Source organism: Phodopus roborovskii, unplaced genomic scaffold, assembly GCF_943737965.1.
Source record: "Phodopus roborovskii unplaced genomic scaffold, PHOROB, whole genome shotgun sequence".
Taxonomy (NCBI): domain Eukaryota; kingdom Metazoa; phylum Chordata; class Mammalia; order Rodentia; family Cricetidae; genus Phodopus; species Phodopus roborovskii.
Genome location: NW_026126646.1, coordinates 3,781,728 through 3,804,545, shown reverse-complemented (window position 1 = coordinate 3,804,545; position 22,818 = coordinate 3,781,728). Strand labels below are relative to the sequence as shown.

The 22,818-nt window shown below is 53.0% G+C and overlaps 1 protein-coding gene across 3 annotated transcripts in view; it reads right to left on the bottom strand.

The window, feature by feature from the left end:
* Acot7 (acyl-CoA thioesterase 7) overlaps positions 1 to 22,818 on the bottom strand; it is an 88,000-nt gene that overhangs the window by 23,756 nt on the left and 41,426 nt on the right. For all 3 annotated transcript variants that reach the window (XM_051173936.1, XM_051173935.1, XM_051173934.1), the window contains exons 4-6: positions 20,532 to 20,623; positions 13,740 to 13,854; positions 5,408 to 5,494 (exon numbers count right to left, since the gene is read on the bottom strand). In XM_051173936.1, the coding sequence (XP_051029893.1) occupies positions 5,408 to 5,494; positions 13,740 to 13,854; positions 20,532 to 20,623 (294 nt within the window). The remainder of the gene's footprint in view (positions 1 to 5,407; positions 5,495 to 13,739; positions 13,855 to 20,531; positions 20,624 to 22,818) is intronic.

The following is a 22,818-nucleotide window of genomic DNA, read 5'->3' as shown; positions in this document are numbered from 1 at the left end:
TAGGTAGCACACGCACAAGCTTTACTGAGCCTGCTCGGGACATTTGTATTTAAAGTGCTCTTTATAGTCAAAGCATGAAATGACCACACTGCATAAACGACCTCTGAACAGCAGATGCGGAACTGTCCAACTCACGCTCTCCCCCACCACAGTGTAAGACCTGAGAGTCTAGTCTGCTACAACACACCTGCAGTTCCAACAGCTCTGGAGACTCAAGTGGGAGGGTCGCTTGAGCCCAGGAGTTCAAGACCAGCTGAGCAGGACAGAATGACCCATCTCAAAAATAAGTAGGGCCAGCAAGATGACTCAGCAGGTGAGTGCACTGGCCACCAAGCCTGATGACCTGAGTGGTCCTCGGAGCCACACGGTAACAGGAGAGGACCGGCTGCCACAGGTTGTCTGACCTCCAGGGCACAGGGTGCTTCCTGCGTGTGTCACTCCCTACTATCCCAAGGGAAGTAAGCAAGGAAATGCTGAGCCACAGACAGGGCTTCAGGGGCTCAGAAGAGCTATAGGCAAGAGCTAGATGTCTCAGCAGGTAAAGGCACTGGCTGCACAAGTTTGGCCACCTGAGTTCAACGCCCAGAAGAGAACCAACTCCACAAATTGGTCCCCTGACCTCCCCATGCCCCTTCCCATCATGTGTGTGCAGACACACACACAAGTGAATTTCTCACCCCTTCTAAATCATCAGAACCGGCCAGGCACTCCTTATGAAAACTACAGGCCCCAGAAAGCAGCTCATCCCTCCGGGAGAGGCCGGGAATGTGTTTTCCTTTGGGTCCCACCGTGTGACCCATCAACCCTGGGCATGTGGTCTGTGAGGGCAAGCAGAGTGCTCTCAGACACCAAGAGACTCGCTAAGCATCAGATGCGTTTATGAAGCTACCCTGTCCCCAGTCTGCTGCCATAAGCCCCTCCCTCGCCTCCTGGTATCTCCGGAGTGACTGACCCTCTCTAAGCAGAACCACTTTTACCCAGAACTGAATGTAAACAACAAGATTTCTTTCTAAAACAGAACATAACACCCACCCCCTCCACACCTCCTGTCCTCTGAGGGCTGGGACATGAACTGCAGAGGTGACCGGATCACGCTGTGTCAACTGTGGCCATGTCTAGGCTGAAACAAAGAGGCGTGACTGAAATGGTTCTGGGTGCCACTCAACATCTGCTGCCCCCAGTTGATCCTCTACTACGACTCTCCGCTCTCTTGCAGCCCCCTTGGTATCTTCAGGGAGTTATTAGAGGAGGTCAGAGAGTCGGCTGTGGGAACGAGGGTCTCCTCCGCCCCGCCTCTCCTGACAGCACAGAAATGGGCTCTGGGCAGCTACGTAAGCTCACCCATAGTGCCTGCTGGACTCCAGAATGGCCACCCAGATCACCCAGACAGCTTGTCCACAACCAGCCAATTGGGTGGGCCCAGCAGGACAAGGACACAGCTAGAGTCCTCAGAGAAAACACAAGGTGTAGCCCTCAGGTACAGCAGAGGCGGAGGGTGGCTCAGCTCTACAAGGGTTCCAACAGCAAGAATGGGCCCAGAGGGCCAGAGACGGGGAGTGACTAGTCCCGCTAGTAAGACAGCGGTACAGGAGGGGCTCCCAGACAGAAGAGGGGTCACACAGCTGACCATGGACGGGGTGCAGTTCTTTTCATGAGGGTGCCGGCCAGGCCACAGCTGTAGACACCTTGAGCCCAACACTTTCACTGGAGGGCCCTCTCCCAAAGGAGTCCCAGAGCAGTGGTAGGAGAGCCCACTCCTCCTGGAGCCCGACAGAACCCATTCTCAGTCCCAACCTGGGTGACGGCTGGCGGGGCCTGACACACTTTAACCAGCTCTTGGCCAACATGACTATGTATGGAGCAGCTAACAGTGCCTGCCTGGGTCAGGAGCCTGGACAACAGTGAGGACCACATCGGCAGGGGTCGGGCCAGGGTACGGGTACAGGGGACCCAGCCCTTGTATCCGCCGGCTAAAACCACGGAAGCTGAAGGTGTGGAACTAAGTCCTACGGGTACAGGACTCCCCTAAGCGCCGCCCTTAGCCAGTTCATGTTCTCAGGTAATATGCCTGAAATGAGATTTTCCTTAACAATGTTGCGGCAGGCACCATACCAGCCAGAGGACCATGACCCGGTGGGACACATGGCCACACTGTCCCTGGCGTAAGCTGCTGCTGTTGAGGGCATCTGCACGGCGGCAGATCTGCACCCCAGATGAGAGGCGCCCAGAATGGTGGTCTTCAGGAAACACTGGCACTCAGTAACGGTTGGACCACAGATATCCAGGTAATCATGACTTCTGTGGAAACCACCTCAGCCTCCCGATGCAGCCTGAGTCCTTCCCTGTAGACAGGCTGACCTCACATGTGAGGGTGGCCTACCTAACGTCGCTAGGAGAGGAGGGAGGACGAGGACACAAGAGGTAGGACACTAGCTTTGAAATAACGACCTTCAAGAATAAAGCAGCAACAAAAGGGCCAGAGCCTTGGAAGCTGAGAACTGGCAGCCCCCCGAGGATCCGCCCTGGCTGCCCCTCGGAATCTCCCTCACTGGCAGCTCCCCGAGGATCCGCCCTGGCTGCCCCTCGGAATCTCCCTCACTGGCAGCTCCCCGAGGATCCGCCCTGGCTGCCCCTCGGAATCTCCCTCACTGGCAGCTCCCCGAGGATCCGCCCTGGCTGCCCCTCGGAATCTCCCTCACTGGCAGCTCCCCGAGGATCCGCCCTGGCTGCCCCTCGGAATCCCCCTCACTGGTACTCTGACCCCCAACACCCGTCAATCACCCCCAGAAAGCTATAATGTGGGCAGGGGGGGCAGTAAAGGGACAGAAAGGAAATGGATCCTTACCAGCTGACACCTGGCACTTCCACGAATCCAAGGGGCTGTGAGGTTTCATTTGGGTTCAGAAAGCAGGAGCCAAAGTTATGTATGTGCTTCCTAGTGTATCCCAACTCAGAACTCCCTACTGGAGAGGAAAATGACCATCTCTCACAAGCCACAGCCACTCTGATCGCTATCCCCCAGGCAGTGAGCTCTCTGCCCACGTGCAGGATGGAGTGAGATGCCGGGAAGCCGGCTCCTGGCTTCCTCTGTGGTTTTCAACAGAAAGGTCTCCTTTCCAATGCACCTTCCACAGCCCTGTGACATCAAGGCCAAGCCCAGCCAGCAACTGAGCCGCCACTCAGTCAGCACCTTTACAAAATACCACAGCCCAGAATCAGGGACTTCAGCGACAGTCACACTCGTCCAGGTTCACTGATCCCTGCATTACAGCCTGGTTAAGACTGATTCATGTGAGTTTAGATGCCCTGTTGTGGATACTCTACAGGGAACAAGGGGATAGTAGTTGCCCGTGTTATTATTCGCCCACTTCCAGCAGACTGACAGGCACACAGGCAATGTTGGGGCAGATTTAAAATTAGGAAGCATATTTTATAAATCAAGCATGAGGAGCGCCTAAGAAAATAGGCGCTAAGCATCATAAAGCTACCGTAAATGCCTCCTACTCACATTAAACACAGTGCCCAGCGCGGAGGGCTGCCTGCACTCTGTGAACAGCAGAGCTTCTCAAGGGTTTCCCGAGAACCCTTCACCCCTCTCTGGCTGACACAAGGACCCACTTAGGATGTAGACTTTTACATAGCAGCAGGATGGAGCTGCTATGCAGTCTTGGTGGGAACCTCTCACTGAAAACGAAATAAGCTACACGGCAGCGTGGAGTTTCATAACCTCACAGAACAGGGCTGAGAGGCTGGAGAATGAGTCTTGGAGAAAACCCTGGGCTAGGAGTGGCTGTGTCAGAAGAGCAGGAGAGAGGGCTGCTGTCTATCTGGAATCTGAGGCCAGTGAGGCAGGGATGCAGGGACCCTGGCAAGGACATAGCTGCTCTCAAGGTGGAAAGAGACTGTCATGGGCCTGGAAAGTAAGCCCTTGGTGTAGAGCAGAACTAGCATCCCCCGGGCAGGACTTGCACCAATCAAAATAGCAGTGCAGACAGCACTTAGTGAAAAGAGACAAACTATCATGAAATTGAAAATAGAACCACACCAAAGGGGATTGGCTGAAGATAGGAACAGGATGAAAGAACTCTCAAATCCACTCTGATTCTGGCAGGCCCAGGGCCCATCATCCTTCAACTCAAAAACAAGCCATGCGTCTTTGCGTGGTGCACTACTTCCCAGGAGAAGATGGAACCTGACCCGGTTCTTGAGGAATCCCTGGTAGAAAGATTTACGTAAACCTACAGGTAAAGCCATCTGCGCTGAGGATAAAAAATAAAACAGGTGTCTTCTAGTCAGTGAGTGAATGGGAATTCAGTGTCCAGACACCGAGAAAGGAGGGCAGAAGGGACCGTGATGTACAGAAGCACCTCTTATACCGAAGGACTGAGGACCAGCTGTGCCCAAACCTCGGCGCCGCAGGCCCCTCCCAACCCCTGCTGTCACCTGTGGCCGCTCACTGCTTGCCTGGCATCCCGTTAAATCAGATCCACGATGGCTGTTTTGAACCAGGGTCCAAGTGTCTGTGTCTGCCTGCAGGCCGAGTGCTCCCTTCCTGAGCCATCTCTCCAACCTCAGCTCAGGCTTACAGCTTACTCTACTCTCATTCAGAATGGCAATACCCACTTGTGCAGTTGATGTGCTCCTTATATTTGTCTTATATCAAAGAAATAGCCACACATTACTAAAGTTAAAAGTGTCCTCCAGGAGCCATAGGCCAGGTCCTTGTGTCACAGTCAGAGGAGCCTGTCCAGGACTTTTAAGGCCTGTGCTGTTACAGGTAAGATCCCCAGCATCTCAGAATGGTAAAGGCGACCATCTAGAAAAGCATTTTTAAACAGCAACTGACAGGGGTGCAGGGTATTCTCCTGGACTCTGCAAGGCCAACCCCCGACACCACACAGCTCTGAGGTCCCCACACAGCTCTGAGGTCCCTGGGCTCCATGTGACCCTCTGCTGGACTGTCCTCATCCATCCAACTTTCATTTCCAGTTTTAAAAACAGACACCAATGGTATTTCAGTAATTTCTTATGCAACCTCTTAAAAGTTTAAATTTATACTTCACCAGACTCGAAAGTCTAAACTAGGTCAGTAAGCAGCACGGCCTCCTGGGGGATGCTCAGGACAGGCAGGGGAAGCAGGCAGGGGCAAGGCCCCCTGGGGGATGCTCAGGGCAGGGGAGGAGGGGAGAGAAGGGGGAGCAGGCAGGGGCAAGGCCCCCTGGGGGATGCTCAGGGCAGGGGGGGGAGAGGAGAGAAGGGGGAGCAGGCAGGGGCAAGGCCCCCTGGGGGATGCTCAGGGCAGGGGGGGGAGGGGAGAGAAGGGGGAGCAGGCAGGGGCAAGGCCCCCTGGGGGATGCTGCCCTGGCAGGGGTTAGAGCCCCAGTGACCAGAGCAACTTTATCCCTACCTCCGTGCACGAAGCCATGAAGGGTGCAGTCTGAGGGTCCCACCAGGTGGATCAAACTGGACTGGCTGTAGCTCACTGTGTTGGGTTCTAGAAAAGCACAGGAGAGAGATCAGTTATTGCACAGATGGATCCCCACAGCCCACGAGTGGCAAGGCTACCATTGCTCAGCATTCTGTGTCACCAGAAGTGTCTACCTGCAGTCACTCTGGCAGGTTCCTCTGAAGAGAAGGGATGTCTTGGCAGTACCAAGGAGCCTCTCTCTATCAGTGAGTCACAGTGCACTTTGGGTATGGTGGTATCCACTATAGACCCTGCCCCTGGCAGTCATTAACCCCTTGGCTAGAAGGTTCCAGACTTATCTCAGATTCTCCACAGGATGTTGTCATCCAGCTAACTTTTTTATTCCAATAACAAACAAAAAGCAAGTTATTGTGGAATATTATTTTAACTGGGCAAATAGTTACTTTAAGTGTGTAACTGTTACATTTGTTTCTGTTGCCTTTGTTAACAATGTAAAGATGTATTACATTTGTTTGTGTTGCATGTGTTTAATTATGTAAAGATGGGTTGCATGTGTTTCACCTCGCCTGCCTAGGGCACCAGGCTAGGCAGGGCTGGCAGGCAGAGAATAAAAACAGGAGGAGAAACAGGTTTAAGAAAAATGAGAAAGCTGGGCAGTGGTGGCGCTCGCCTTTAATCCCAGCACTTGGGAGGCAGAGGCAGGTGAATCTCTGTGAGTTGGAGGCCAATCTGGTCTACAGAGCGAGTTCCAAGACTCCAAAGCTACACAGAGGAACCCTGTCCCTAAATAAATAAATAAATATGAGAGGAAGAAGAGGAGATGAGGGAGAAAAAGAGGGGGCAGAGCCAGGGCCAGGAGCCAGCCAGGCAGATATGAAGACTGCAGTAAAATAAGATGACTGTAGACAGAGAGACAGACAGACAAAAAGCCCCAAGGCAAAATATAAAGAGAAACAGATTCAAATAAGAGCTAGGTTAAGACTGAACATTCATAACTAATAATAAGTCTCCATGTCGTGACTGGAGCTGGTTGGTGCCCCTCTCAAAAAAGAAAAAAAGTGCCTGCTACAAGGACAGTGTCTGTACTTCCCACAAAGTGTCAGCTTTGACAGGTGTCTAGGCTGACCTCCCACTGAGCACCCCCCCATGCATGCCCATCAGTGCAAACCTTCCAAGAACAGGAGACTGCAGTGGGCTCCAGGCACTCAGCGCCGCTGCCAACTGCCTAGGAAAGGCTTCATTTAAAACAGGGCAAATTCTGTCCCTGGGGGTAGATCCATTCCTCCACGCTCTCTCTCCTCAATCACGTGCCACCTGCCCTCACCTTAAAGCTGGTGCCTGGAGCTGCCAGTCAGCAAGAAAGGCAGAAAGATAGGATCTCAGCTTAGACACTTACTCTACATTCATGAGCTCAGAATGCCCAGGCTCTGTTTCAGACTCACACAGGGAGCACAGGTCCTAGGGAGCACTGCACGGGGAGCACTCCATCAGTCACAACCAAGAAGTCCTTTGGGACACAAGACCCACCTGGCTCTGGAAGGCAATTCTGGTTTTGGCAGGGTGGTCTGATCATGTGACTCTCTAACTATCTTCATTACTGGCCACTGTGTGAGACAGTCAGGTGACATGTAAGGGCTCTTCTCCTGCACTCGCTACCAACAAAGACAAGGAGTCCCTGGGTGGCCTGATGGCCAGTAGACTGCAGCCAGCTGAGGTGACCTGAGACTTTGACAACTGCTAGAGAAGAGTCTTCTCTCTATTCATTCAAGTTCAGTGTCACCTCTCAGGACGCAGGAGCACCCAGATGGCCCTGCACCTCAGGGCAGCTTCTTTACACCCCAAAAGGCCGCATGGGACACTAACAACAGGACCCGGTCTCTCCAGGGCTCCTCTGACCCCACGCTCTGCTTGGCTCTGCTGACTTTCCTTGGAAGTAGGAAGATGAGCAGTGAAGTCCACACTGCTGAGAGAGATGAGCCCTTGCTGAGAGAGATGAGCGTCCGTTCACACTGACTATCTGTCCTGAGGCCACCTGAATGCTGAGCATCTCCTTGGCCGACTCTTAGAGAGACGCAGACCAAAACAAGGAGGGCAGGACACCAAACATCTCACTGTGGCCTTCGCTGGCCTTGTTTCCCTCACGACGACGTGAACATGTGTATTCTGGAGCATGACTGCGACGTGAACATGTGTATTCTGGAGCATGGCTGGACACCCATGGCCTCCAGTCTCACCCATCTCAGGCCTGATTTACCAGCTAAGAGACCTGCACGTGGTTAACACCAAAAAAATACTTTCAAAGGTCAGACCTAACGCTGGGGTGTAGCTGGTGGCAACGTATGTGCCCAGGATACACAAGTCTCAGATTTGATTCCCTAACACACACAAAAACAAATTTAATTGAAAATTGCCTGCCAAAATCTTTCCCAGCTGGGCAGTGGTGGCACACACCTTTAATCCCAACACTCGGGGGGCAGAGGCAGGGGGATCTACCGGTTTTAGGCCAGCCTCGTCTACAAAGCGAGTTTCTGGGACAGTCAGAGCTAAACAGAGAAACCCTGTCTTAAAAATCCAAAACCAAACAAATCTTCTCCACATGACCAACTCAACAGGACAGCTCAGTGTAAAGGTCCCAGCAATCAACTTCGACTACCTGAGTTCAGTTCTTGGACCCACATGGTTGAAGGAGAAAACTGTCTCCTACAAGTTGTGCTCTGACTTTTATAGGCTCAAGATGACATGCCTGTGCTAACCTACATGCACATGAGTGCGCACACACACACACACACACACACACACACACACACACACTCTTTTATAAAAATCTTTTTCACAACGATGCCTAAGTCTCACTGCACACCCTGGCCGGGCTAGATCTCACTATGTGGACGCACCACACCCAGCTTGGTTTTATTCCTTTTGATGGAAGGGTCTTACATGTCCCAGGCTGGTCTCCAACTCAGCGTGTATCTGTGATGTAGGGCTCCTGCTTGTGGAACAGGTGGGAACCTCCATGTCCCACCCATGTGGTGCTGGGGATCGAACCTAGAACCTTATCTATGCTAAACAATCTCTACCAGTTAAGCCTTGTTTCCTTCTTTCTCACACCAAAAATCCACTGTTCACAGAGGAACGGGAAGCCACTGTAGCTCCCGGGTCAGACCGGCACCCCGCTGTGCTCCGTCCTACTTGAGGACACTGGTTAGGCCAGGGCTCCGTGTTCTTGGGAGCTGCACACAGGAGCTTCAGTGCCTCTTTCATGTCCTCCTCTGGCTCTGTGGGATCAGGTGACGTCTGTTTTCCTTCTTGGTCCACAGCTCCTGGGGTGAGCCACTCCCATGTCCCCTACATGTCACTTTTTAAGTGACACAGGAGGGAACATGTAAAAGGGGCTGCTATGAGCAGACACAGTGGCAGAAACAGGAGTGTCCTGAGTACAGACACCAGTGAGGGGCTGCCCAAAGCCTTTGCAGGGCCCAGGCACTACCACCTTGTCAAAGGCATGAAAGGTGGGACCGCACATGCCTACACTGCAACATGCCTACACTGCAACATGCCTACACTGCAACATGCCTACACTGCAACATGCCTACACTGCAACATGCCTACACTGCACGCCCAGCCAGTTACCAGCCAGTTAAGGCGGGACACACACACACAGCATGTGGAAACTGCATGCCCAGCCAGTTAAGGCGGGACACACAAATCTGACCTGCATGCCCAGAGAGTTAAGGCGGACACACAAATCTGACCTGCATGCCTCCTGGGTTACGGTGCTGAAGTAAATGGCTCACTAGAGCCAGGGTCAGAGACCTTGGCTCTCGTTGCTCTCAGGCAGGCAGACCAGGAAAGACACAACTTCCAGAAAGAAGCAGCCAGTTGTAGGCAGAACCCAGAGTGAGCAGAGTCCAGAGACTTGGGGCATCAGAGGTCAGATATACCTCCTTACTCCAGACCTGGGCTTAGGGGAACTTGAGGGCAGAGGCCCATTGGGGCTCAGCTCTGAATCAAGCACCTGTGACAATGTGGCTTTCCCACCCACGTGTGTCTAGGGAGGGACTGTGGAGTGTGGTGAGGAGGAACAAAATGCGTAGGGCTTGGAAAGTAGCCTGGGAAGAACTTTGGGTGTGGTCACTGTCCTAGGAACTGGCTAGAAGAAACCAGATCCACAAGGGACTGCAGAAACTTTGACTAGTCAAGTCTTAGTTTCTGAATCTCACACTCAGACAAACAGGTGGGTGATGAGCCCCATGCCCCTGTGTCCACTATGAGTGATGCCAGCCTCAGTAATGGACAAGGAAGAAACAGAAGTCAATTAAGGCCTATCCCCATGGCCTTGGCCTGACAAGGGAGGGTGTTATCACTGTGGCTCAAGTGCCTGTCGTTTTGTCGTTTTGCTGTGCCCAGGCCTCTGCTCCCTCATCGACCATAACCAAGCACTGGGCAAGCAGCACCCATCTTCCCAGTGCATCAGATGTCAGACAGTGAGGTGCTGCATGTCACACTGTCTGCCCCTGAGACAAGGCTCCTGCTTGTGCAAAGCCACTGAGATGGCCATGTTAGGAGCAGAAGACAGGACGAGCAGAGCCAAGTGACTGTGGGTCAGGCCTGCCCTCGCCCTGTCCCACACACACTTGTTAGTGACTGTGGATGGTGACAGTCAGTTTCCACAGCGGGCAGTCAGCCTTCTGTATCGATGGAGGCAACCGACTTCCAATCAAAATACTCGTAGCAGCTGGGTTCGCCTTTAATCCCAGCACTCAGGAGGCAGAGGCAGGTGGACCTCTGAGTCTGACATCAGCCTGGTCTACAGGGTGAGTTCCAGGATGGCGAGGTCTACAGAGAAACCGGACTTTTTGCACACGCAGTGACGCACACCTGTGACCCTGGCACTCAGGAGGCTGAGGCCAAGGACCACCTGAGCTACACCTGTCTGCAAAGTGGGAGGCGGGGAGTATGTCTGATGTACGTATAGGGAGGGGTTTGTCATTATTTCAAAATAATACAGGCTTATTACCATTATTTAATAGCATTATGTTATGTTAGGTATCATAAGTAACTAAAAGAATTAATATACACTGGAGGCTTGCGTGTGTAGGCTCCATGTGTCAGGTACAGTATGTGAGGTTACATGCAAACCCATCCATCTCATACGAGACTAGTGCACCCTTGGATTCTGGATCCCATCCCCCATGGATCCCAAGGGAAGGCATCACACCCACACCCACAATGTTATATTGTATTTGATACATATATTCAATTTATCAAACAGATGACTACAGGAACAAAGGGGCCTGAGTCACACTCACTCTCACACTCTCTCACACACACACACTCACACTCTCTCACACACACACACTCACACTCTCTCACACACACATTCACACTCTCACACACACACACTCACACACTCACACTCACTCGTGTGCGCACACACGCTCACACACTCACACACCCGGTCTTCACCATTTGGAGGAGGCCCCACCCTCAGGGAAACCAAGTTTCCAGTCTGCCTAAGCAGGAACTGCCCCCCAGTTATGCACTAGAATGCTGGGGGGGGGGGAATCTGCTGCAGCAGCTACTGTGACCCTGACCTTTAAACCTGAAGTTTCCAAACTATGTGGGGACCCCTAGTCAAGCGCCCAGGGGAGCAACAGGCAAGGTTTCACAGGCTGTAGACACACTGAGTGCCCACCCACCTGCCAGGAGCTGCACCCCTGCTGAGTGCATCCAGTGCCCCTTCTCCCTACAAGCCTACAACTCACTACTTGCCTGGCCTGTTTCCACCAGGGAAAGTGAGGGTTAGATGCCCAGAGAACTGGGATTGGAAACAGGCAAACTCCAGAACTTTCTCTCCTGTCTTCTCATACCAAAGTCACCCAAGACTAGTGCTGAAGGAGCCAGGACCGTGGCTGAGCTGGATGGTCACCGGCGTCAGAGAGGTGCTTCAAATGCAGGCTGGGTCCCAAAGCGAGGCTGCCGGCCCTTGCCCTCCAGGGGCGGCTCTAGGCAGAGCTGCCTGGGCGCTGCTGGCCCTGGAAGGCAAATCTCATCCAGGACCAAGAGCCTGCCAAGGCTCCCCACTGCTCTGCCTGGGAAGCAAACACTATTTCAAGGACAAATGAAGGCAGCAGGTAGTCATTCATGAGGTAATGCTGATGGTGTCGTAAACCCCACAGACCTGGAAACAGGGCCTTGTGGTCTGAGTTCCCAGGGTTTGAGCTGGGCAGCCCATGGCCATGAACCTGGCAGCTCCAAAGTAACTTTTCTCTTGTCAGACAGAGAAAACAGCAGACTCCCCAAGGACACCTACCTGAAATGTAGGTGGCCCAGAGGTTGCTAGGCAACACTGTCTGAGCCCTGTTTCTCTTGCACAGGTGGGTAGGGGTGAGGCAGCAGGAAGGGGAGGGGTAAATGCTACATTGTAGAGCTCTGTCCTCCAAGGACGCCATTGCCACTGATATCTTAAAAGAAAAGCGCTACGATCACTCACATGAGATCCGGGCCCACAAAACTCCTAATGAAGGAGAGGGAATTCGCAGAGGTGGTGTGCATGGCCCCTTCCTGCCAGGGTATACAACTGCTAGGAGAGAGAGGTGTAGCTGCTAATACTCCTGTAAACCACCAAACCATCCTAGAAGCAAGTCAAGCCAAAGTAGCTGGCTCACGAAGCGAGACTTGGGTGAAGTGACTCCCTCCTACCACTGTTGGCGCCCTACCTGGGGTGAGGTGCTTGCTCTTATCTCCTCAGGAAAGGTGGAAAGAGGACACAGCACCCTACCAGCCCACTCGCCCAGGGGAGCCCGTCACACAGGGCCCCAAGAGAACAAGGAAGGCTCTGCCAGGAGACTGAAGTCAGAAACGTGGTTGTCTGCCTTGTAAGGCTCTGGACCCAACCCTCCCTGCCGAGGAAAGGGAACGAGAGAGGAGCAGGCAGTGGCCCCTGTTGCAGAGCTGCATCTCCAGTCCAACCAGCTGAGGGAGATGCATTTTTACAAGAGGCAGAAAACAAAACATGGATACTCCACCGAGAGCCCCGAGTCCACACTGCCAGCTCCAATCACTATCAGCTAAGTATCAGACTCAAGTCAGGGAAAGGGCAGGAACAACGCTCTCAGGAGTAGAGAAGTTAAACTGATTGACAGTCCCGAGTAATTTCAGATGTCTAAATGATCAGACGATGCCTAACACACAGGGACTGGGGTCTCTGTGTAGTCCAGGCTAGAGCTGAACTCACTGCAACTCTGCCTCAGCCCTGCAAACACTGGGGTTACAGGCATGTGCCACCGTGCCCGCCCAGGGTCCGTCCGTCCCTCCCTCCCTCCCTCCCTCCCTCCAGGTATCATGGCCTGCACGGTCCCATTGGCCACAGAGGAGCTGAGAAAGGAGAATGGATGGCGGGTGAAGGGCCCGAACCTCAGGTGGACCCCAGTGCACAGCAATGGGGCTTCAGGACAGGGAGTGCCACAGAGTGTGCTCAGGCCACAAGGACTGGGATCCAAGTAAGAGACAAACTTCCACACATCCAGGGGCCTGAGGCACCGGAGGCCAGGAAGCTGCTCACAGACAGACACCATGGAACCCAGCACAGAACCCTGAGTTGTATAAGTTCAGGCTGTTTCCACCAAGATGAAGAACCTACTAGTACCTTCTGGAAAGAAAGTATTCTCTCAATACTATAAATATAAAACTGTGGTGACTGTGTGCAGGAGGCAGGCGGTCACAGCATTACCAGGCAAACCTGTCTAAAGGCACATAATCCGTCACCGAACTCCTGAAGGGTCAGACACATGCCAAGACTCCTGCCCTGACTGCCATCGAGGAACCTGGGCAGCCCGATTTAGTTTTGGGGCAGACACTACATGAAATCATACGCCAGCCTTGCTGGGGACAGAGGGAGGGAAGGGACCGCGCCATAAGGAGAACTAAGGCTTGTCACTTTGTGGTGAAGGTGACAGTTGCTCAGAGGTGTGTGTCTACCTATGGGGCATTTAAGCCCCATCCTGACTCCAGACCTTCTGTGCTAAGGACAGGGACATCTGCTCACACACAAGCTCCTGAGCAAACTCAAGAGTGTCAACAAAAACAAATGTATTACACAGGCATGGCAGTTCCCACCCAGACTCTCAGAAGCTGCCAATGCCCCTCCGCCCTCCTGCCAGAGGTGCTGCACAGAGGTCTGGCTGGCACAGGGCAGGACGATGGGCAAGGCCTGGCTCCAGGAGGGGGTGCCTGTGGCCTTCGAGGCAGGCAAGCAATGGCCTGTGGCCCTGGTGTCAGCTGACCCCCCGCCCCCAGCCCTGACTTTCACCTGGGTTTGGGACAGGCTGGACTATGTCCCCATTCCTCCACTTGGTCTCCATGCGTTCCAGCTTCTGGGCTTCATAGCGCTTCCGTCCCTCTTCCTCCAGCTCCTGCCGTGAGTACTGTGGAAGAAGCCAGACAGAGGGTCACGGGTGGGGAGAACCCAGCCTTCCTCCCTCCACACCCTGGGGCGCCAGGCCACAGCCCCTCCCGTCTAGCATTTGGGACCTGAACTGCCCTCTTTTTTTTCCTGAGGACATGACCACTACATAACAAGAATGCAGGGCAGATGAAAGTTTCAGGGTGTGCCCTCACAGTGACAGCCTTGGACATCAAGTTAGATCTCCGTGTACCGGTAGATCTATAAAAAGTCCTGCCACGGACATGGGGCAGAAACAAACCCTGTCTCACTAGGTCACTGCAACACAGCTTATATGGTCGACAGTCTCTGCTATTAAAATGACACCATTCTGATGACTCTTGGCCACATCCTGCCACTTGGCACTCAACTCTGTCCTGAACACTGAGCTGCGGAATCCCAAGATCACAAGTGCGACCACCCCTCCTGCCATCTTTGCTAACCACCAGCCAATCAGCAGGCAGGACCTTTACACAGCCGGCAGCCAAGGCTGAAACAGCCCCCAAAGCGCTCCTGATGAATCGCAGGAGTTTTGGTTTAGGAAGTATGACTATAAAGTCTATTGTATCACAGGCCTTTAGTCCCAGCATTTGGGAGGCAGAGGCAGGAGGATCTCTCTGATCTACAGAGCAAGTTCCAGGTCAGTCAAGGCCACACAGACAAACCCTGTCTTGGGGGGGAGGGGAAGCAAAATAAATAAATATAATAAAACCTATTATACTAGCTGAGACCTCTCAATTGTGGGCATGATGGAGAGGGGCTTTTTAATGCAACAGCAATGGGTCACTGAACACTTCCTGGCCCATGAGGGGACACCCCACACTGCCTAACTTCTTCCCTGGGATCCTACCCAGGTCCTAGCCTTAGGTGTGTACTAGTCTACTGTCTATCCTTGGAGGCCCCTGTCCTAGGCCACCAGAGGCAGTCCATTCTCCCCTAACCCACCCTCCATGCTCACTACGCCCACCCGGCCGTTCTCCAACAGTCCGTTTCTCTCTGATTTCTCACTCAGCCTGCCTTTCCGACCAAGCCCCCTGGCTCCTCTCTACCTGTCAAAGATTTCTGACCATAAATTCACACTGAATGGCAGCTTTACACTTCCTTTCTAAAGACATGGTCTTGCTCCAGGCTGAGCAGCATTCTGCAGATTAACTATCCATCCCCTTCAACTGGAGCATGCGTCTTCAAAGTAGGTCAAGGCAGGAGCAGAGAGGTTTGCTCAAAAGAAAAAAAGCCAAGCCCCACTGCAGGAGCATCTGAGCCTGCAGGAGCACCTGACCCTGCAGGAGCACCTGAGCCTGCAGGAGCATCTGACCCTGCAGGAGCACCTGCCATTGCAGGAGCATCTGACACTACAGGAGCACCTGACACTGCAGGAGCATCTGACCCTGCAGGAGCACCTGCCATTGCAGGAGCATCTGACACTACAGGAGCACCTGACACTGCAGGAGCATCTGACCCTGCAGGAGCATCTGACACTACAGGAGCACCTGACACCACAGGAGCATCTGACACTGCAGGAGCATGTGACCCTGCAGGAGCATCTGACCCTGCAGGAGCACCTGACACCGCAGGAGCATCTGACACTGCAGGAGCATCTGACCCTGCAGGAGCACCTGAGCCTGCAGAGCATCTGACCCTGCAGGAGCACCTGACACTGCAGGAGCATCTGACCCTGCAGGAGCATCTGACCCTGCAGGAGGACCTGACCCTGCAGGAGCACCTGCCATTGCAGGAGCATCTGACACTACAGGAGCTATCCAACCTTCCCCTCCCCAAGCTGATGAACTCCTGATGCTCATGCCCAGTATTCGGTGGCACAAGCAGCATCTGTCTGTGTTTGGCCCATCACACAGAACTGATGTTCAGACTCCAGCATCCCAAGAAATGCCCTCCAGAGACCTTAGAGAGGGTGGTGCTGTAGCTCTGAGCACAAGGTGCTGAGTTCCTCCACAACAAAGCCGAGCTCTGGCTGGAGACATGGCTCAGCGCTTAGGAGCGCCTGTGTTCTTTAGAGGACCCAGATCCACCTTTAAGTCCAGACCCAGGTGATCCCACCCCTCCCCTGACCTCTCCAGGGCACTGCACATATGAGGCACACAGAAATACATCCACACACACACACACACACAAGAGTAAAATACCAAACAAAGCTTGTAAGTCAAGCACAGATGTATCACATCTGTAATCTAGACTCACTGATTACAGTGAGACAGGAGGATTGTTCCAAATTCAAAGCCAGCCAGAGTGCTGACTCCTCTGATCCCCACATATATGTGATAGCATGAATGTTCATGCCTACAAACACACAAAATAATACACATAATTTAAAAAGTAAAATAAACAAAAGCAAAAAAAGAGGGGAAAAATTGCTGCTTAACAAAGAGCTACCCCCATCACACACACATTCACATGCATACACACCACAACACACACACCTGCATCTCAAACCCTCATGGTACACAGCAGGCTTGTCTGAACTCTGCAGCAATGCGTGGAGCCTGAGGACCTAGACCTGGACACAGACATAGAGGCCCGGCTGCTTCACACGAAGCAAACTGCTGACACAGTCCAGTAAGACCGGCCCTTCACCTGGCCCCATGGGCCTGTCAGACCCAGCTGACTGGTCAGCTCAGTTCAAATCCTCAGACCTGAGCCGCCTAAAAAAGTACACTGAAAAACTCAGAAAAGCCAGTATGCTCAGCACCAGGGGCCTCCAGACACGACCACCAGAGCAAAAACTGCACTCTGTCAGGCTGAGGAAGAAGGCGAAACAAGGAGACATGTCACACTCTAGTGACAGTGTGAGCAGCCACTCCTGGTAACTAACGTGTGTGTGTGTGTGTGTGTGTGTGTGTGTGTGTGTGTACACTACACATAACTACAGAGAGACGTACCCTTTCTTGAATGACTGTTACTATCTGGGGAAGGTTGGTAGAAGGATGATCACGGCATCCGAAGCCTGAGTTCAAGCTCCCAGTACACGCACTTACTGGAACAAGGAAGAAAGCCACGATTTCCAGGGTCCGGGCAGGGCTCCGCTGGGCCCTGCCAGGGCACACATCGGCCTACTTTCCCAGGGAACTGATGGGTCCCATTTTGCACACTTGGCATCTGTGGGAAGAATCTGGATCATCCCAGCAGCCGCCACAGCTGGAGCTGGTGTGGTCCCTTCCTGGCCCCCGGCCTCAGCTTGGTGGCCCAGTTTCAGTACACTCCTCTATGAAGCCCAACTATTACTTATGTCATCAACCCAACACCCAAAGCAAACAAAAAGGCTGCACGGCTCCTTCCACACATGGCGGGCACTCGTGACTGCATAAGGAGCGTGGGTTAAGAGCGGGCAGAGAGCCAGTCCCTGTGGTGAGGGCTCTCAGGATCATCCATGCAACTGGCCGGAGCCTAAGTGGCTCCAACCTTTAGGGCCCTGACGTGCCAAAAAGCAGCCATGTGCTCAGTCTAGGGTTCTCTGGAAGCTGCAGGACACAGTGTCACAGCAGCCACATGTGTGACATGGCTGGGGTGCCGCTTTTGATTCCCAGGACCAGGTGAGAGCGCACATGTGTGTGCTCTTGTGGCTGTTAACATGCATGTAATTGCCACTAGATCTGAGCCCCAGTCAGCAGTCAAACCAAGAGCCAGGCAGACACCAGAGCCCAGGAGGGGTGGGAGGGGTCCAGACGAGGGTGGGGTGTGCTGGCCGGAGGAGCACACCCAAGGTTGAATGGGTTTATCAAGAAAGAAACTTGGAAACTCAGAATGGGGACATTTCTGGAAATGGATTTTGCAAATGCAGTTGGAGTGGGGTGGCCCGAAGCTCTATAGCTGGAGTCTCCCTAAGACACAGACACAGCCAAGGGGAGGGTGAGTAAGACAGGCAGAGGGACTGGGTGATGCCACCCGAAGCCTGCATTGCAAGGACCTAGAACAAGACATGGAGCCCTCCCCGAGTTCCACAGGCCATCCGTCCCTCGCCAAGCATGAGTTTGGGGCTTGAGATTCAGAACTGTGAAAAAATAATCTTCTATAGTTTAAAATTTTTATTTTACTGGGCTGGAGAGATGGCTCAGCCATTAAAGGCTAGGCTCACAATCAAAAACATAAATCCTTATTTTATTTTTCAGACAGGATCTCTCTATGTAGCTCCAGTTGTCCTAGAACTCTGTGTAGACCAGGCTGGCCTTGAACTCATAGAGATCCACTCACCTCTGCCTCCCAAGTGCTGGGATTAAAAGCATGTGCCACCATGCCTGGCCTTTTTTAGTTTTTGTTTTTTTTTTTAATTTTTATCTTTTTTGGGAGTGGGGGAGTTGCTGATTGGGGTTCTCTATGCATCCCTGGCTTGTCCCAGAGCTCACTCTGTAGACCAGGCTGGCCTCAAACTCACAGAGATCTGCCTGCCTCCACCTCCCAAGTGCTGGGATTAAAGACATGCACCACCAACGCCAGGATCCCTCCTTTAGTTTTTAAACCACCCAAAACTATAACACTTTGTCACAGCAGTCTTGGGACAGTAATACACAGGTCTGTGGACCCGCTGCCTCTGCTTTGCTCACAAGGAGAGACCAGCTTAGAACAGCTGGCGACCGGCCCCAGCACAGCCAGGCCAAGGCTAAAGTTGCCCCTTCTCAGAAGCCGAGAAGATTGATTTTAAAAATACCTAGACTTGGGGTTAGAGAGATGGCTCAGTAGTAAAAAGCACTGGCCACTCTTACAGAGGACCTGGGTTCAATTCCCAGCACCCCAAATGGCAGCTCACAACTGTCTACAACTCTAGTTCCAGGGGATCTGACACCCTCAAACAGATATAATATGTGGGCAAAACATCAGTGCACATAAAATAAAAATAAGTAAAGCATTTTTAAACACCTAGACAATTCAAACTGTGGTAGAACATGCCTGGGATCCTCATACTCAGGAAGCTGAGACAGGAGGATGGCAAGGTTAAAGCCAGTCTAGATTGCATGGAAAGTTATAGACTAACATTGGCTACAGAGTGAGGCCCCTGTCTCAAAAAACACTAACTAAAGCCTCACATGGCAGCACCCACCCTGAGCCACATAGCAATTTCCATAGGTTCTCAAGCCTTCCAGTCCAAAACACCCAACAAACCAACAGAATAAATGACAATAAAAAAAAAAAGTATCTAGGTGTCGTGGTGCATACCAGTAATCTAGAACACTGTGGGGGGGAGGGGAGCGGACGCTGAGACAGGAGGATGGTGAGTTCAAAGCCAGCCTAGGCTATGGACCTGCTATCTGAGCCTAGTTGGTCACTAAGCAATGATGGGAGAGAGGGCAGAAAGCCAGCTTTGGGCAGCCCTAAGTTATGCCGAGGAATAAGTCTCCATTGGCCCAAGTGATCCAGAGCCAGTGGAAAGATAACATATGGAGAGGATGGTCGTCTCACCCACAGGAAGCCAGCCCCACACAAACACACCCGGCACCTGTTAAGCCCAGTGAGGAAGAGAAGACGCCCAGAAGGAACGAGGGCTCCTGGTCTTGGCACTGCCCAGCTCTTGAGGGTCTGCAAGCAGAGGGCAGGTTCACCCTAACCACTCAGCTTCCAGCTCATCCTTGTTAAAGTCACGTTATACATAAATCCTCACCCAGCTGAAAGCCCCTACATGCCAACACTCTTTCCTGGCACATGAAGGCATCCAGAATGCTTGGGAAGAGCTGGCCACAGATAACTGAGTCTCTTATCACAGCAGCCATGGAGCTTGCTAGCTGTGTTAAGCTTCCTCTGGCACTGAAACATGCCATCCTACAGGGAAGTTCTTTAAACAGTAAGTAAACAACCCCAAAAACTTCAGAAAGTCACCAAAACCGACCAGATTCACTAGGCCCCTCCCTGCCAGAGAAGCAATGAACGCTGAATGTCCCCCTCAGAAGAGCAGAGCCAGGCTGCAAAGAATACTCTCAGACAAGCCTGAACTCTCAGTCAGAGGTGACTGAGAGCAGATTGCCGCTCCTGTAAGTAACCCCGATAAAACTCATTGGTTTACCATGTTGGTCTTTGGGGGTTATCCATACTTTGGTCTGTCAAGGGACCCCATCTGGGGTGAGTAGACCTGTGTGTTGCACCTCTCCAGCAAAAGTTTTGTTGCACAATACGGTCCTAGACAGCCTGCCTATAGCGGGATCCCTCTAGAGACAAATATCATAGGCTCTTCTCATGCGACTAACTTATACACGCACACACACTGAGAGACACTCAAAAGAGGAGGCCAGATGCCAGTAGGGGCAGCAGAGGGGAAAGGGAGGCTCACATGGGATCAAGTCCTCACATGGGTGCCTCAAGAGCTTCAGGGAACGGCTTGCCCTCAGCAAGACCCAGCACCCACCGCAGACAGTCCTATCATCGGCTTTTGTTCCCCACGGAGCAAAAGTAACAGAGGGATGCCCTAGCACGGGATGTGGACCACTGAGAGATGCATTCCAGGTGCTACGGCACTGCAGGGCCAGTACCTCCTCAGGCCTGACCTCCGTGTTTCTTCACCCATGCAGAGGGACCCCCGCCAGGCCCCCAAGGGGCCCAAGTGCTACAGTCTGTCCCATGATCCTCTGGGCTACTCCTGTGGCTAAATGGGCCTCCCACAACTCAGAGGGACCCAGCCTCTGCATTTGCCCCAAGAGACAAGTATAAGAGTCACCTTACCACAACAGGAGGCACCTCGAGGACCTTGTCCACATTCTTCAGTGATAGGGGCACATACCACAAGGTGGCCTTATTGGTCAGCTTTTTGGTACCTTAAGAAAAGAAAATCACATGAGTGATGTCTCAGTTTGGCTACACTGGGCAGGTGCTGCTACCGGCAATCGGCATGCCAGAGCTGTAACACCGTCACCTCTGGCTCCCAATCCCCAAGGTCCTGTCCAGCCTCTTGGCCTGAGGGCACTGGCATAGTGGATGTACAGGGCCAGAGTTCCATGCAGTCCCAGGGTCTTACAGAGGCTACTGGAAGGACTCAGACTACAGGCTCTAAGCTAAGTCAGCGCCAGGGCTGGCTTCACAGAAACAGGGTATGGCTATGACACTGTCAAATGCAGCAGGCTGATGAGCTGGCCCAAGTCCCCACCAGCACACTGCCATTACCTGCTGAGGACCCGATGTCCTCAGTCCAGACTAGGACAGAGCTTCCTGGAGACTATTCACCTGTCCAGATGCTGCAAGAATGCTCACCAGCAGGAGACAAAACCAGACAGGCAGCCTGAAGGGTGCATACAACCAATCTCATAGGATACAGAGACTGCTCCAATCCAGAACTTCTGCCACAAGAGGGGCAATGGGCCCAGACTCACTTGGGACACTGAATGCAGACATGGAACAGAATGAAGCTCCCAGAGCAGGAAAGCCCAACTGGGCTGAGAGCCACAGCTCACGGCCTTTTGGTGACAAAGGAATCCACAGTCCATGGCCAATGCCCTGCTTATCATAAGCAGCTAGAAGCCCAGTGAGGTCAAGAGCTTTGACCAACGTCAAATGGCAACTCGGTGACATCCTAGGTACACACCCAGGGCTGTCCAGTCACTTCAGAAAGTATGTAAGTGTGCCTTTAAAAAGTGGCTTTGACAACACAAGACTCCCGGGTAGAGCAGGGGCAGGGAGAGACAGGGGACAGCGGGGGCAGCAGGGGTGGCCTCTGCCACCTGGAGAAGGAGCTGCCTCCAGCCACCTCTACAGCCCCTTCCCCTGCAGCCTGGGGCTTCCCTAAGGTCGCACCCCCATGAGGGGGAGGGGCATCAACCCGCAATGCAGGCCTCACAGCCCCCCCACTCATGGCACCCCAGAACGAGGCTGTTGATTCCCATGCCTGAGAACCACAGACAAGACACGTTGGAAAAATATTTTCCCTACGCTCTGACTGAATGAATCTGACAACCTGCTTTTGGGAATAAAGATCTCCTCTTGGACTCAGAGCCAGCATGAAGAGCTGTTTCCATGGAAACCCAAGTGGCCTGCTAAACCTAAATGAACAGCACTGAGCAAACTGAGGCGAACACAGGGACTGTGCAGCCTCCACCCTGCTGCACTGCAGATGTCTTCACACGCCCCTCTGCTACTGGGAGAGTGGCCCGCAGCAGTGACATCCCGTTAGCCTGATGTCCTGGTATCCAGAGAGGGACCTGTGGTATCTCATGGGCTGAGACTGAAGACTAGTGGGCCAGGCCTGTGCTCATGCAGTGGACTCTGAACTAAAGCTCCGTGCAACAAAGGGACGTGGTGACGGGACCCTTGCTTGTGTGCTGAGGCCACACTAGTAACAGTAAGTTCGGCCTTCATGTGGGCTACAGCTCTGGATGTGAACCTAGCGCCCCTAGCCTCGGGCTTCCTGTCACTCATTCACTCATTCACTCATTCACGGCACGTGGTCAGGGCGGTGATGGATCGGATGTTGTTAAGCAGGCCATCACAGGCTCTCCTCGGTGGACACATGGGCCTCAGTGGACACCTAAGACATGGAAGGAAGACTCTAAGCCTTCCGCTCTGAGGCCAGGCTGCCACATCTGTGCCGCAGGAAGGAGGGACCAGGGGAAACCTGAGGCAATGGCCAGGACCCACTGACAAAAGCTGCCTTGTGCTGCCTCCCTGGGCATGCCAAGTCAACAGTGCCTGTCCTGTGTCTATACCTGCACAGCCTCTGCCCTTCAAGGCTGGCCCCTCAGGGCGGAAGGGACTCTACGGAAGGAAGGTGCAGACGCATGGTAAGCGCAGCGAAGGGCGGAGCTGGTGCTTTAGGCCTTTTCTTCTAAGAATTATTTTTATTTTGCTATTTTAGAAATGTATTGCATGTGTATGAGTATTTTGTCTGCAAACATGTCTGTACCACATGCATGTCCTTGCAACTCTGAAAGCTGCAGAATACCTTTGTGCTCTGCTGCCTCCCCACTCACACAGCTGCATTGTCCTCTGGCCACTGGGCTCCCGAGGGCTGACACTGTGA